Source organism: Dermochelys coriacea, chromosome 2 (assembly GCF_009764565.3).
Source record: "Dermochelys coriacea isolate rDerCor1 chromosome 2, rDerCor1.pri.v4, whole genome shotgun sequence".
Taxonomy (NCBI): domain Eukaryota; kingdom Metazoa; phylum Chordata; order Testudines; family Dermochelyidae; genus Dermochelys; species Dermochelys coriacea.
In genome coordinates this window covers 194877467-194891562 of record NC_050069.1, presented here as the reverse complement: position 1 = coordinate 194891562, position 14096 = coordinate 194877467, and the positions used below count along the sequence as shown (strand labels likewise).

Below are 14096 nucleotides of genomic sequence, written 5' to 3'. Positions count from 1 at the left end.
TGACACCAGAGCCAAAGGATATAATAGAGCGCGGGGAGAGATATGAGGGATGAAATACTTTGATACCTCACATGAGCTAGGATGAACACTGATGAGTAGAGGTCACAGTTCTAGGGTTCCTTCACCATTGATAACCATCAGGAATGAATTGACTTCTGGAACATACAGGTATGGCTCTGGGGCAGGAGAGGGAAACAGGGCAATCTAAATATCTAAGCAAGGACAACGTGAAGTACGTACAACAGCACGTAATTTTAAAACCGTTGATGCTTTTACCAGGCCCACTGAACCAAAAGAGAGGGATCTATTGAGTGCAAAATCTCAGGTCTTAGCAATTGTGTACAGTGCACATAAATAAAATTAAGGCCACATCTACAGTATTAAAAATAGCCCATTACTTTTGTGCTGCACAAATGTGAACAGCAAAATGCAAATATACATTAGTAATACTAGAGCATTATTTTACAATCCTAAAGTAAGAGAAAAATTATTCCACTATCACATTACATATTTTAGTAATATTTCAGATATGAACGTTTTCAGATACTACACCTTTTATCAACTTGTTTTCTGAGCTAAATCCATACCATTAGCCAATATTTTGCCCCGATTGTGACCACTCTGAGCCCCCTGCAGGCTACCTGTCTTTGCATGCCATTCAGTCCTCTGGCTGAGAAGCTGCTAGTCCAAATCCCTTTCAGTTTAACAAAATGTTCAAGCATAATCCAAAACTACCAAAAAAATCAATCTATCTTCTGGGCCCCTGTGCTTAACCCTTTCCTTGGGGTTTCACTGCCTTTCCTCATTTCTGGTATCAAGCATTGTCCCATTGAGTCAAATCTTCCTGAGGCCTCTAGCCTCCACTATTATCTAGCACTTTGGCTCTTAGCAGGAACAGCCACAGGAAGCAGGAGGGTCTTCTCCCCAACACTGAATTCTCTCAGCCTATTTATAAGGCCCAGGTGTCTGCTGAGTTATCTCTGGATTTTTTTTTGTCCCCTCTCTCTGGCTGATAATGATCTAATTTCCACCCATGTGGAGTGAATGTGCCCAACTGGCCTTTAACCCTTTCTTGCCAGTGATGGGGATTCAGTTGCTCACAGGAAGGTATTTTGACTGAACTGTAATTTTGATACAACTTCAAGCAGCAGATGGACTTCTCAGGGCTTGCCCACATGGAGACCACTGTGTGGCAAGCCAGGATGTGACTCTACAGTACACTAGCTTGCCATGCAGTAACTGGCCATGTGGAACCTGCTAATGCACAATAAAAGTTCTGTAGTTCTGTGCAGTTCATCAAAGCATACTCTAGAATTATTAGTGCACAGTAGCAGTCCACATAGCCAGTCAGTGAGCGGTCAGCTAACGTGCTGTAGATTCCTACATGGCAAGCCAGAGTGTGAAGTCTCAGTGTAGACATGCCCTACGTCAACAGTGTATACTGTTTTCTAGTCAGAATACAGATCGATAGGAAATGTTATTTTTACCACAGACACAGACAGACACAAAACAGTAAATGATGCTTGTAATATTGGTCAGAAACCTGGTAGTAGAGCTTTTCCTATAACTGGAAAAATATTTGAGACACTCAGAGAAAGATTAAAATCAATTATTTCTAAGAGATACTTAATTATCTCCTTTACTCTATTTACCCTTTTCAACCATTTCAGCTATCCAAATGCCCACTATACACAACTGATTGATTGCAGTTTCTTGTTTTTACAAGAGCAATATTATACTCCACCACTAAGAAAAAGTACTAAACTCAAGCATGAAAATAAAACAGATACAAGAAAAAGGTCCATCTTCAAATGACAATTTATACAAATCATGAAGTAATCATAACAGGCTCATGATATAGAAGAAAAGGATGTACAATTACACACAGACAGAAAATAAAACTCATGTACAACTTAGATCTGTTACGTGTTTTACAGTAGTACAATGACCTTATGTGCTAGGTATCATGCTCTCTGCTCTGAAGAGCTTACACTCCAATTAGTTTGGTACTTGGAATAATCACCACACATTTTGCATTGTATTATATTCAAGGGAATAAAAATTAAATTGTATAATGCTGTTTGTTTTAATTCAGTCATTTTTAAAAAGTGTCTCATGATTAGTAGTAAGCTTATTCAGGATTTATAAACAATTAAGAGTACTAAGCAATTTTCAGCAGTTGATTTCTAAATCACAATTTAGTGTAAGTTAACTGCATATATTAAATTGCCAAACCTTTGGATATTTAAGATGGTGCCCGAAGGCTGAAACAGACGTTAGGCACCGCAAAAAACAAACAATACAGATTTAAAACATTTTTATAGGGCTCTACAACATGGTGCCCAATTGATGTCTTGACTTGCATAGATTTAAATGTATTATTTTGTGTTCCGAAAGCTCTAAGTGATGTAGAATACTGACTGAGTTTTAACACCTGAAATCTGTTGACTACCCTGATGAATCTACAGTGGTATTCCACAGCAAACTAATGAAAAACTAGGATTAAACATCCACATTTGAAACAATCATTGACTATGAGCCATGACATTCTTTGCCCATCGTTCACCAGAGTCTATGATTACTGCAGTTGCTCATCTGAGCACCCTTCAATTACATCACTATAGGGTAAGGAACAATACTTGGGGGTGATAAACATTTTGCAGTTTGTCAAAAATTCTTAGCCTATTTTACCACTATTAAAAACAGACGAATGTATATTACAAAACAGTAGTTTAGTTAAATAAAAACCTTTACCTACATTAGAGTAATTTCCACCCTCTGGGCTTGTTCTAGTTCTTCCTCAGGATCCTTGAATCCAGTAAATGAGTAATAAGTCTTGTCCCATTTGATAGGCCTGTAAAATGTCCCTTTTACTTCTTTGTGAGGCTGAGAGTTCACACTTTGGACATGCTCAGTAGATAAGCTGCAGGAGTTGAGAATATCTAACACTGTGCTTAGTAAGTCCCTGGTGTGCAAAGTAAAACTGACGGCTCGAAAACCTATAAAAAACGCAACCGTCAAAACAATTAATATCGCATTCAACTGAATGGCTGAGCTTTAGAAGCATTCACTAAATGTTGTGAAGATGTTTCATTCTTGTCTTAAAGCTGAAACAAACCATACATGTATTATAAGTTTCACAGTGAAATTATAACATTTATTTAACAAGTACTATAGACTTCAAACTATTAGCATGGCAGAAGGCATCAGAATATAGTTTAATATTTACAATTGTACAAGTCCAGAGCTATAACTACTAGGATATTTCAACTATTTGGTTCAATGGGTAAGTCTGAAGCTTATCTGCAATTGTGACAAATAGAAAATAAATATGAAGGAGGCGCAAACATTTCTATTGCTTTAACTCCAACAGTTTTGTTCGAGAGCTCTTTATATAAGATTTATTAACAAAAAAATACTACTTTGGATTAAATATACTGTAGACAGGCAAGGATCTAAGACTACTTCACAAACAGTAAGCCTCAACACCTAGGAAATTCAAGAGACAAGCATTACACTTGTTATACAGAAATGTAAACTAAGGCACAGAGATGTTAACTGACTCGCATAGTGTCACAACAAGTCAGTGGCAAAAGCAGGAACAGAACCATATAGACCCAGTCCCTCCTGTTCTAACTACTAAACAACCCCCCCTTTAGTCTTATATCTAAGTGGCTCAAATATACCACTATTTTTCTCTGCAGGCTAGTATGATTTTCTTCTTCTAGCAGAATGATCACTCAAAATTCATTTGTGTGAGAATTTTCTGACCACTAGAAAATAGAACATGAATTAAAATACAGCCTAACATTTCATTAGACAAAATTATAAAAAAAATCTGAGGAAAATTCAGAGACAAGCATACCAAACTTGCCAGTGAATTATCCTATGTTCTCTTAAGCGAATATTAACTGAAATTTACAAATTGCACTTTAAAATGTACCTCTGCTGCTCTAGGTCATTCAGCACTTCTATAACATACTGAGAGTCTACATGCTACAGCTAGACTAAATAATGAGAAAATAAAAGTAACACCCTAAACTATAACTATCTTCAAGTTATAGACAGACATTTGAATTAAAAGCATTGATATCTGGCAAGTTATGTCAGGCTATTATTTCAATTTCATTGTAAGATTATCGACTGGACTCCTACTTACATTTAAACCCATTATAACCACTCGCTCTTAAAAAAGATTTTCCATTAGAAGAATGTGTAATTACTTGGGATGGCCTTTAAGGGCCTGATACAATGCCAATTGACATCAATGGGTAGTAGATAAGGCAGTATAAAAAAGGGGTGAATAGTACAAATGGAATGGATTTTCAGTATTTAATTTTGCAAGAGAAATTATCAGATTAAAAAAAGCACCTGCAGCACTGAAGGATTCTTGGACATCAGAAGAGTTTTGTTCTCTCTCTCTCACGTAAAAAGTGAGTTGAGTTGGCTTAAAAGACTTAAATCCTGGTTTCTGGAGATTCTCCAAATAGCCATTTAACCTCTTAAGAGAGTTTTCATTGATTTCCTGTAGAAAACAAAATAAGAGCCACTGTAAATACTTAATTTTGTCTCCTTTATCAACATGGCATATTTATTTAAAAGTAGGCTAACAGTGTTAGTTTAATAAGATACAACTAAATTTCAGCGTATTAAACATAGTTCATAATTCCATGAAACACATCAATGTATTCCAGATAGAAAGGTGACTGAGTAATTTCATTAAAAAATTATCTTCATTGCACGAATAGCTGCCTTGATGGTAGATAAGAGTAAAACAGAAGTTAAAGCATATATAATGTTCAAGATAGCTTCCAAAAACAGGTAAAAAAAATTAGGTTTGATTAAAAGTAAAAGGTCATTCTTTGTAAGGGCTGTCACAGGTTTAAAAAAAATAAAATGGAGTGTTGCATTAGTTCTATGTTTTGTATGGTTCAAGACTCCAGATTGTCAGAGAAAGCAATGCACAGTGAAAGGCTGATTAGTGAGTTTGGGGATATAAAAAGAAAAGGAGTACTTGTGGCACCTTAGAGACTAACAAATTTATTTGAGCATAAACTTTCGTGAGCTACAGCTCACTTCATCATATGCATCCGATGAAGTGAGCTGTAGCTCACGAAAGCTTATGCTCAAATAAATTTGTTAGTCTCTAAGGTGCCACAAGTACTCCTTTTCTTTTTGTGAATACAGACTAACATGGCTGCTACTCTGAAACCTGTCATTTGGGGATATACTTTGTCCAAATTATAAGAATTTGCTGGAGAATAAGAATTATCTTGTTAAAGTTGTATTTTCCTGATCACCATGTTAGTTCTACAAATGGTAGATCAAACTTTGACAGTGTAAAATCTAAACTAATAAAATATTTCCTTTCTTCATATACCATATACATGAAAAACACCTTTAGAAACAAAAATATATTTTTACCCTCTCTCTGGGATGCTGACCAAAGAAATCTGGATGCACAGCAAAATAGAAAGGTCTGAGAGCATTGAAGGCTTCGGCCCCTGACAAAGGTCTTGCCTGAAGAACCCACTGTAGCAATATTTTCTCCAGACACAACCTAACAAGAAATAAAAGCTTTATGTATTAAAGTAACCACCAAATGACGAAGTAATATAAACTACATAAAAGAAATGTTACCAAAATGGTGCAAACACTCATCTGAAATACAATCACTTAAAAATAAGCCGTACTAGAAGGCTGGATTTTGTCTCATAGGATCAACAAAATTCTATTTAACCATAACAGGCCTATTGTGTTACAAAGATGGTTGATGCTAATGGTTCTGATTAGTGGCATTCAAAAAGTGGTATTTGGAGAAGGTAACGGATGAATCTTACAAGTTCATATATGAAATTCTCCACACAAATACCTCTTTTAAACACTGGTGATTGGAATAGTCAGAGGTACTGAGGGCTGCCATCTTGGAATTGGCATTTCTCAAAGTCAACTTGAAGGTTCGAAAGTAGCTAAAAAGTTTAATATTTGTAAAGCACTTTGCTATTCTTGGATTAAAAGTGCTATAAAAACAAAGCATTAGTTCTGGACTAAAAAAAACCTGAGTTACTTACCTCTTTTAACTGTTGTTCTTTGAGATGTGTTGTTCATGTCAGTTCCAATTAGGTGTGTGCGCACTGTGGGCATGGCAGCCGGAAGGTTTTTCTCCTAGTGGGCTCTGTCGGGTTGGCCTGGGCGGCCCCTGGGGTCACACCTTCATGGCAATCAATATAGGGTCCTGCTGACCCGTGACCCCCTCAGTTCCTTCTTGCCGGCTGCTCTCACAGATGGGTAGGAGGATGGGTATTGGAATAGACATGAACACCACATCTCGAACAACAGTAACGAGAAGATGAGTAACCGTTTTTTCTTCTTTGAGTGCTTGTTCATGTCAATTCCAATCAGATGATTACCAAGACCAAGTTTTGGAGGTGAGGTCAGAGCTCAAAGGTTTGCTGACTGTAGCACTACTCTACCAAAGGCTGCATCATCTCTGGTCTCTTGGGTAATAGTGTAATGCGAGGCAAAAATGTGCACTGATGACAGCATGCACCAGGAAATATGCCGCTGAAGGAAGCTTGCGCCCTCATGGAGTGTGCAGTGAGCGGAGGAGCAGGACATAAAGTTGGAAGATAGAGTTTGCGACATCCGAGTGCGAGAACCATTCATGGCCGTGGAACAACCTATTGAGATAGTTTGCCAACTCGTTCTGTACTCCAGGGAGGATAGAGTGAGCTATGCAAAAGTCCCACAGTCTAAGGGCTTCCTGGCACAGGGGAGAGGAGCATGCACCCTGTCTGTTTATATAAAACATCACTGTTGTGTTGTCTGTCATGACCAATACACATTTCCCCTCCAGATGAACTCGGAAGGTCTGGCATGCTAGGCGGACTGCTTTCAACTCTCTGATGTTGATGTGAAAGGAACTTCACCTGGGACCAGAGACCTTGTGTCCTGAGGTCTCCTAGGTGTGCCCCCAACCCCAATGCTGACACATCCATCACCAGCAAGGAGGATGGGTGAGGCCTGGTGAAGGGGACCCCGGCACACCCTACCTGTGGGTCGAGCCACCACAGTAGGGAGTTGAGGACTGGATGAGGCAGTGACACAATCTTGTCCAGACTGTCCCGAACCGGGCGATACACTGAGGCTAGCCACACCTGAAGAGGTCAGAGTCTGAGTCTGGCGTGCTGTACTACATAGGTACAAGCGTCCATGTGTCCCAGAAGCTTCAGTTAATTCCTTGCTGTGGTTGTAGGGAACTGTCTGAGGTTTTGAATGACATCACCTAGGGACCAGAACCACGATTCCGGGAGGTATGCAATGGCCTGTGTGAAGTCTAGTACCACTCCTATAAACTCTATCTGCTAAATGGGAGAGAGTTGACTTCTGCACACTGAGAAGGCCCAGTTCGTCAAAAGTTGCTCTTCTGAAGCCAAGTTGTGCCTCCATTTGTGTCCTGGAGTGGCCCTTGATTAGCCAGTTGTTGAGGTATGGAAATACCTGTACCTATTGCTTGTGCAGGAACGCAGCCACAACTGTGATGCACTTGGTAAACGCTTGAGGAGCTGCTGACAGGCCAAAAACGGGAGGACCGTAAACTAGTAGTGATTGTGGATCACCATGAACCCAAGGTACCTTCTGTGGGATGGCTTAATTGAAATGTGAAAGTAAGCATCCTTCAAGTCGAGGGTGGCATACCAGTCCCCTGCATCCAAGGAAGGGATAATGGAGGCCAAAGAGACCATGGGGAACTTCAGTTTCTTCATGAACTTGTTGAGATCTCACAGGTCTAGGATGGGCCTGAGGCTGCCTTTGGCTTCCGGTATTGGGAAATACCAGGAACAGAAGCCCTAATCCTTCAGCTCGAGGAACCTCTTCCACTGCCCCAAGCGACAAGAACAAGTGCACCTCCTGTATGAGGAGCTTCTCGTGAGAAGGGTCTCTGAAGAGGGATGGGGAAAGGGAGTGGAAGGGCAGAGAATTGGTGGGCCTATCCCCTTTCTACCGTGTGGAGTACCCAGGGATCCAATGTAATACAAGCCGACATGGGGTCGAAAGGGGACCGTCGGCATGAGAAGGTAAGGTGGTATGGATCCAGTGTCCAGACTGGTGGGTCGCCCACGGCGCATCTTCACAAGGTCTGCTTCTGGCCAGCAGACTGCTTCCCCTGACCAGAGCCCTGGCCTCTTTCTGTTGTTTCTACCCCACCCGTGGGAGAAGTCCTGCCTAGTTTGAGGCTGGTATGAACAAGGCGGGGGTCTGCGGCTTAAAATGTTTCTGCTGGTTTGCTGGAGTGCGGAGGCTCAGAGACTTGAGGGTGGCCCTTGAGTCTTTCAGGCTATGAAGCTGGGAGTCTGTTTTCTCTGAAAATAGGGCTGAACCCTCAAAGGGGAGATCTTGAATTGTTTGCTGGACCTCATAAGGAAGCTAGACACCTGTAGCCAGGTGATTTGTTTAATGGCTATCCCCGAGGCCATGGTATGGGACACTGAGTCTGCCAATTCAATGGCTGCCTGAAGTGAGACTCAGGAAACTAGCTTTCCTTCCTCTACTAGAGAGAATTCTGCCCTGGAGTCCTCCAGGAACAACTCTGAATTTGGCCATCATTCCGCAGGAGTTGTAGTTGTACCTGCCGAGGACAGCCTGGTGGTTAGAGATCCAAACTTGTAGCTCCCTGGCGGCATAAATTTTCCTCCCAAAGAGGTCCATCTTTTTTGCCTCCCGATTTTTGGGGAGGGGCCCTGGCAGCTTTGGCACTCCCTAGTGGTAGCCACGGCAAATGAGCGGAGGGTGGGTATACAGGTGCTCGAACCCTTTAAAGGGAACGAAATACCTCCACTCATTCCTCTTTGCCATTGATGGCAAGGAGGCTGGAGTCTGACACAATGTCTTAGTGGTCTCTTGTATGGTCCATATTAGAGGCAGGGCAATACGGGAGGGACCAGAAGGGGCAAGGATGTCCACCGTCAGGTCAGAGGACTCGATGACCTCCTCAGCCTGGATGCTCAGGTTTTGTGCCACTTTGCACATCAGTTGTTCGAGCACCCTACTGTCCTCTAAGGCTGGGGCCATTGATATGCACGCCACTGTCTTGTCATGTGAGGAGGACGACAAGGCCCTAGTTGGGAGTGGGTCCTGCTTGCTATCCCCGGAACTGAGGGGAACTCCTGGCACAGCTGGTGCCAGTGTGGCCAGGGCTGGTGCCGCTGTTGGCGCCCCAGTGAGCACGGCCAACATCAATGATGCTGGAGGTACAGCGACCATCTGGGAGGCCGAGGGCACACATGTCGCTGACCTAGAATAGGACCAGTGGCTGTGGACCGGGCGGAAGGCCCAGGGGTCCAAAACGGCCACTGGGCAGGGGGCTGCCACTGACCCGGCCATGGTCTCAGTTGGAGTTGGTATCCTTGTCTGTGGGACCTCAAACTCCTGCTCCTCCTGGAGCAGTAGGAATCTGCTTCCAACTCCGAGGATTTTGTGTAAGACGACCAGGGAGGAGTGGAGCCAGTCTGTGCCGGAGTGTGGCGTTTAGGTCTAGGACTGGTGTGGCTCTGCTACCTGCAAGCTCGTTGATAGCACTGGTGACCTGTGCTGAGGAGATGGCAATTGGCATGGCATTATCACCAGTTTGCCCCTGGACTGCGCTGGGGTCTCATGGGTGCTTTTAGACTGCTGTGGGCGTCCTGTCCTGTTTCAGGAAATGGGGGAAGGCAGTGCTGTGAGGGTGATCAGGTCTTCAGCTGCCTCGAATGCCTCCGGCATGGACAGTATCTGCAAGTCACGGCTCTCCCAGACAAGGGAGGGGAGGGTGTCCAGACTCAAAAGGTCCTAGGGAGAGTCAGGAGTCAACACAACCCTCAATGTGGATGCTGAGCTTGTGTGGCCTGATGCAGGTCTCACAGTGGTGGGCTCCTTAAGTGCTGCTCTGGGCGTGGTGGAGCGTCCCCTCTCGGGTCTTCTCTTCTTGTGGGGGACTGGAGAATGAGTGTGCACGGAGCTCCTATGAGGAAACGCCTGCCAGTGCCGAGTGTCTCTATTGGAGTCCTTTCTTGGTGCTGTCTCATGCCCTGACAGTTCCATGGCACTGTGCCCCGGTGCAGTGTTGGCTCCACCGAGCTGGGGTCCGAATGGGCATGCAAAGCAACTTCCATTAGCAGTATCTTGAGGTGCTGCTCCCTCTCTTTTTGGGTCCTCAGTCGAAAACCTCTGCAGACTTTGAAGCGCTCCTTGAGGTGGCCTTTACCCAGACACTTCAGGCAGGAAGCATGAGGGTCACTTTTTGGCATATGCTTGCCACAGTCTATGCAGGGTTTTAACCCTGGGGACAGAGGCATACCCCAGTACCAGGGAAAAAAGGGGGGCCCAAAAGGTGCACCCCCAACTAAACCTTATCTAAAATTATACAAACTATTTACACAAAGAAGTTAAAGAAACTAGGGGAACTACACTTGCAGAGCAAGAGCCACGAGCGTTCAGGCTGACTGTCACAGGCAGTAAGAATGAACTGAGGGGGTGGCAGGTTGGCAGGGCTCTATATTGAGCATAATGAAGGCGTGACCCCAGGGGCGCGCAGGCCAACCCAACGGAGGCTGCTAGGGGAAAACCCTTCCGTCTGCCGTGCATGCGGCACGTGCACACCTAATTGGAATGGACATGAACAAGCACTTGAAAAAGAAATCATCATATTTCAACATAGAGAAGGCATCCCTTGTTCCCTTCTGAGAACCATGGCTATTTTTAAACCTGAGCAAACCTATACAAGAATATGCTTGGGAAATGAAGTAAAAGACAAAATAATGGACTGGAGGGAAAGAAAATAAGCTTATTTGAAAATGAGAGTGCTGAAAGCGAGGAAAGATGCAAGAACAGAGGCAAGAAGAGAGATGTTGACAGATTTAATTTCCATCATAGATAAAGAAGATTGTTTAAAGTAAGATTTGAAGAGAGGGAGTGTTTGGATAGATAGATCAGAAAGCACAAGTTAAAGGGCGAGATTCAATTGTGGATAGTTAAAGGAGAGAGTTCAAGGTTGTAAGAGCAAGTAGTGGGCAAATGGGAAATAGTGTGTCTTTAGAAATTTGTAAATACCAGGATTACAATTCTGAACTAATGTGAAAACTAACAAGATGCAATGAATACGATATGGTTCCATTTCCTGGAGTGGCAGAGTTATATGACCACAGCACTCTTGATCGCCCCAGAAGGATCTCAGGAGGCAGAGTTGAAGTAAGGGCAAGTTCTGGCAACATTCTGGAAATGACGAAGAGCAGACTTGCATGGCAGATTAGAGAAACGAGAGGAAAAGGCAAATTCTGGGTAAAAGATCACTAAGGTTTCTGACCATAGTACAAAGCTGTCTGAGTTATTGTGTTAAATGAACAGGACAGCACACTTATAAATACCAAGGCCAGCATGTAAATGGTAAATATTTAACAATGGATTTTTTCCTTCGCAACTGATCTCACATAGTATACTAATTAATTTACCAGGAGAAATAATTTTTCCTTCCATCAGCATTCACATTCAGTTTGAAACTAAGATGACGAAGAGCACTTCAGTTCTGTTAAGCAGTAAAACACTTACATTTATGCAGTGTCTTTCATTTAAACTATAGACCAAAACAAACAAACAAAAAAAAAAACAAAACAAAAAACAAAAAAAAACACTTCACAAAATTAAATACAAGACAGACAAAATCATAGTATGATCAGAAGTTGATAAACTCAAGACAGGCGAATAAATGAAAGATAAGAGGCACAGTTGCATATCCTTCACATAGAAATGATGACCATATAAAAATAATAAGATAGCCTTATAAAACTCCATTCACCTGATTTCCTGGGGTGAGTAATTTTACTGGAGAATAAATTATGAACATTTCTTTTTGTCTACTCCTACTCTATAAAAAGTTGGCTAACAGATTTTTTTTGTGTGGCAGGGAGAGGGAGGAGGGGAGTTGGGTAGAGGAGTATGTGCCTGGACTGTTGCAAAATTATCTTGATAATTTTGCAAGGCTGAAATAAGATGACCAAAAGGGAGATCAATCAATCAAGTTTTATTGCACCAGCCAAATGCCTTTGCAAACAAACACCATAGCCAAATCGCAGTTAGTTCAAATTTTATGAGATCTAGTAAAACCATCATCAACAAACCCAAGAAAGGCAATCAAAGTCTGTTTTAAAAGCCAAGATCTGTGCAAATATGGATATTCTGAAAATCAAATAACTTAACTTCATATTGTACTTTCTCTTAACAACCAAATAATTTGGTCTTTGGGGAAAAAACTTTTATTTTCTAAAATCATTAAATAGTGAGTCAAATTAAAATAGAATTTACTTAGATCCATAACATTTTAGGGTCATCTCCAAATATCTTTTACAGCACTTGGGCAGCAGATTCATTCATGTGAATACCTTTCCATCCAGCAATTAAAACAAGGTCAGATATCAGAGTCTCATGTGCATGTTTAAATTTTATTTTTAACAATTTTTTAAAACAAGTGTTGAGTTCTCAAGTTGAGATAAGGACTCTGATCTTGTTTTTCAGTATCTCTAACACTTTGTCAGGGCTTAAATTCTCCCCAAGTATTTCCTGGGGCTTGGCGCCAGGGCTCCCGCAGGTTTGAAAATATTTAGCAATATTTACCCAGCGCTCTGTTCTGGATGGCTCTGGCTGAATTTAAGTCCTGCCTTTAGTTAACAACAGAACAACTGATGAGGCTAATAAAAAAGGGTAGGTGAATAGTTAAGATTCAAATAAACTTGCAGGGCTTGAGGAATCTGACTGTGACAAGCACAAAGCTTTCTCTGGCAAAGATGGGGAGCCCTTACAGTTATAAAAATAACCTTTGAAATGTGAACTAAATGTAAACCAAGCAACACAGTCTTGTATGGGCTGAGAGACAACTCTCCCACCTCTTCTGTTACTCCTAGTTTTGTCAAGAAGCAGAGTGAAATTACCAAGACTGGTCAGCTTCACCACTGTTATTTAGAAAAGGACAGTAGTAAAATTTATCCCCTCCCACATACACCATCTTTACAGTAACCAGGAGGCTCTGAGACACTAAGAGAAAGATTTTCCCTTCCAGACACTCTTAAGTACTTTACATTTAATCAGACACCCACTAGCTAGAAGCTCAAAAAAAAAAAAAAAGGTAGAGTCTGAAAAAAGATCCATGGACAACACCCATACAAGAATGCCAGCACCCTACTCCTTCATAGCTGCTTGGCAAAAGGCCTAGGCTTCCTGTACCTTACCTGTTCCCATCTTTAAAAGTTACCTTTAAAAGTTACTGAACATAAAAAAAAAAGTTATGAGGAAAAACTTGTAACTGAATGCATGTCTTGAGACATACAAATCACATTTGTCCAAGATCTTAATGAGAAAAATGGCGATAGATGGAAACAAAATAAATAAAACTGCTATATGTAACATTACCATGGTAGAAGATAGTTTTTTGCTAGGATCCTCAGCCTATTTTGAACTTACCCAAAGGAGGAACACTCACAGACCATAATTAACCTAACAGAATGAAGAATATACACAGAAAAGATGGAAGACAGAGCTTTGAGGCATCCCATAGCTGTAGGGTCAAATTAAGAAATTAAAAATGAATTTAGAGAAAAAATGCAAAGAAGGTGTCCTTGACTTTTTGCTCAAGGAGTGATAATTTCCCCCCAAAACCACATTCAGATTAAGGAGGATAAGAAGAGACAGGGATTCATGTTCAAAAGCAAAATCACCACCACCTAGAGTAGGGCAGTCTCACTATTGTGAAAGATATTATCAAACAAAATCTCTGCAACAAGATGTTATGCAATAGGATTGCAAGACAGAATTATTGATGAAATTATACCCCCTATTGAAGATTGGTGTCAAAATTTATTAACTTAATTTTTTCCTGTAGTTTTCACATTGAATATCTTTGGTAAAAGTAATTTACTTTATCCTTACAGTTCACTTTATCTGTAATACTGAACTTTAATAGCATAAGAATTCAGTTATATTTTGGATATTTAATTTTAGCTTTGTCATATCACCTTATTTCACACAACAAAGCCATACTCAAACCTATGTTCTGTTTAGCCTGTGTCTGA

The 14096-nt window shown here is 41.4% G+C and overlaps 1 protein-coding gene across 4 annotated transcripts in view; it reads right to left on the bottom strand.

Annotated features, from left to right (window-relative positions):
* The window catches only part of TCAIM (T cell activation inhibitor, mitochondrial), a 53006-nt gene that overhangs the window by 35184 nt on the left and 3726 nt on the right, over positions 1-14096 (bottom strand). For all 4 annotated transcript variants that reach the window (XM_043508982.1, XM_038390619.2, XM_043508983.1 and 1 more), the window contains 3 exons: positions 5425-5560; positions 4372-4525; positions 2759-2999 (listed from right to left, as the gene is read on the bottom strand). In XM_043508982.1, the coding sequence (XP_043364917.1) occupies positions 2759-2999; positions 4372-4525; positions 5425-5560 (531 nt within the window). The remainder of the gene's footprint in view (positions 1-2758; positions 3000-4371; positions 4526-5424; positions 5561-14096) is intronic.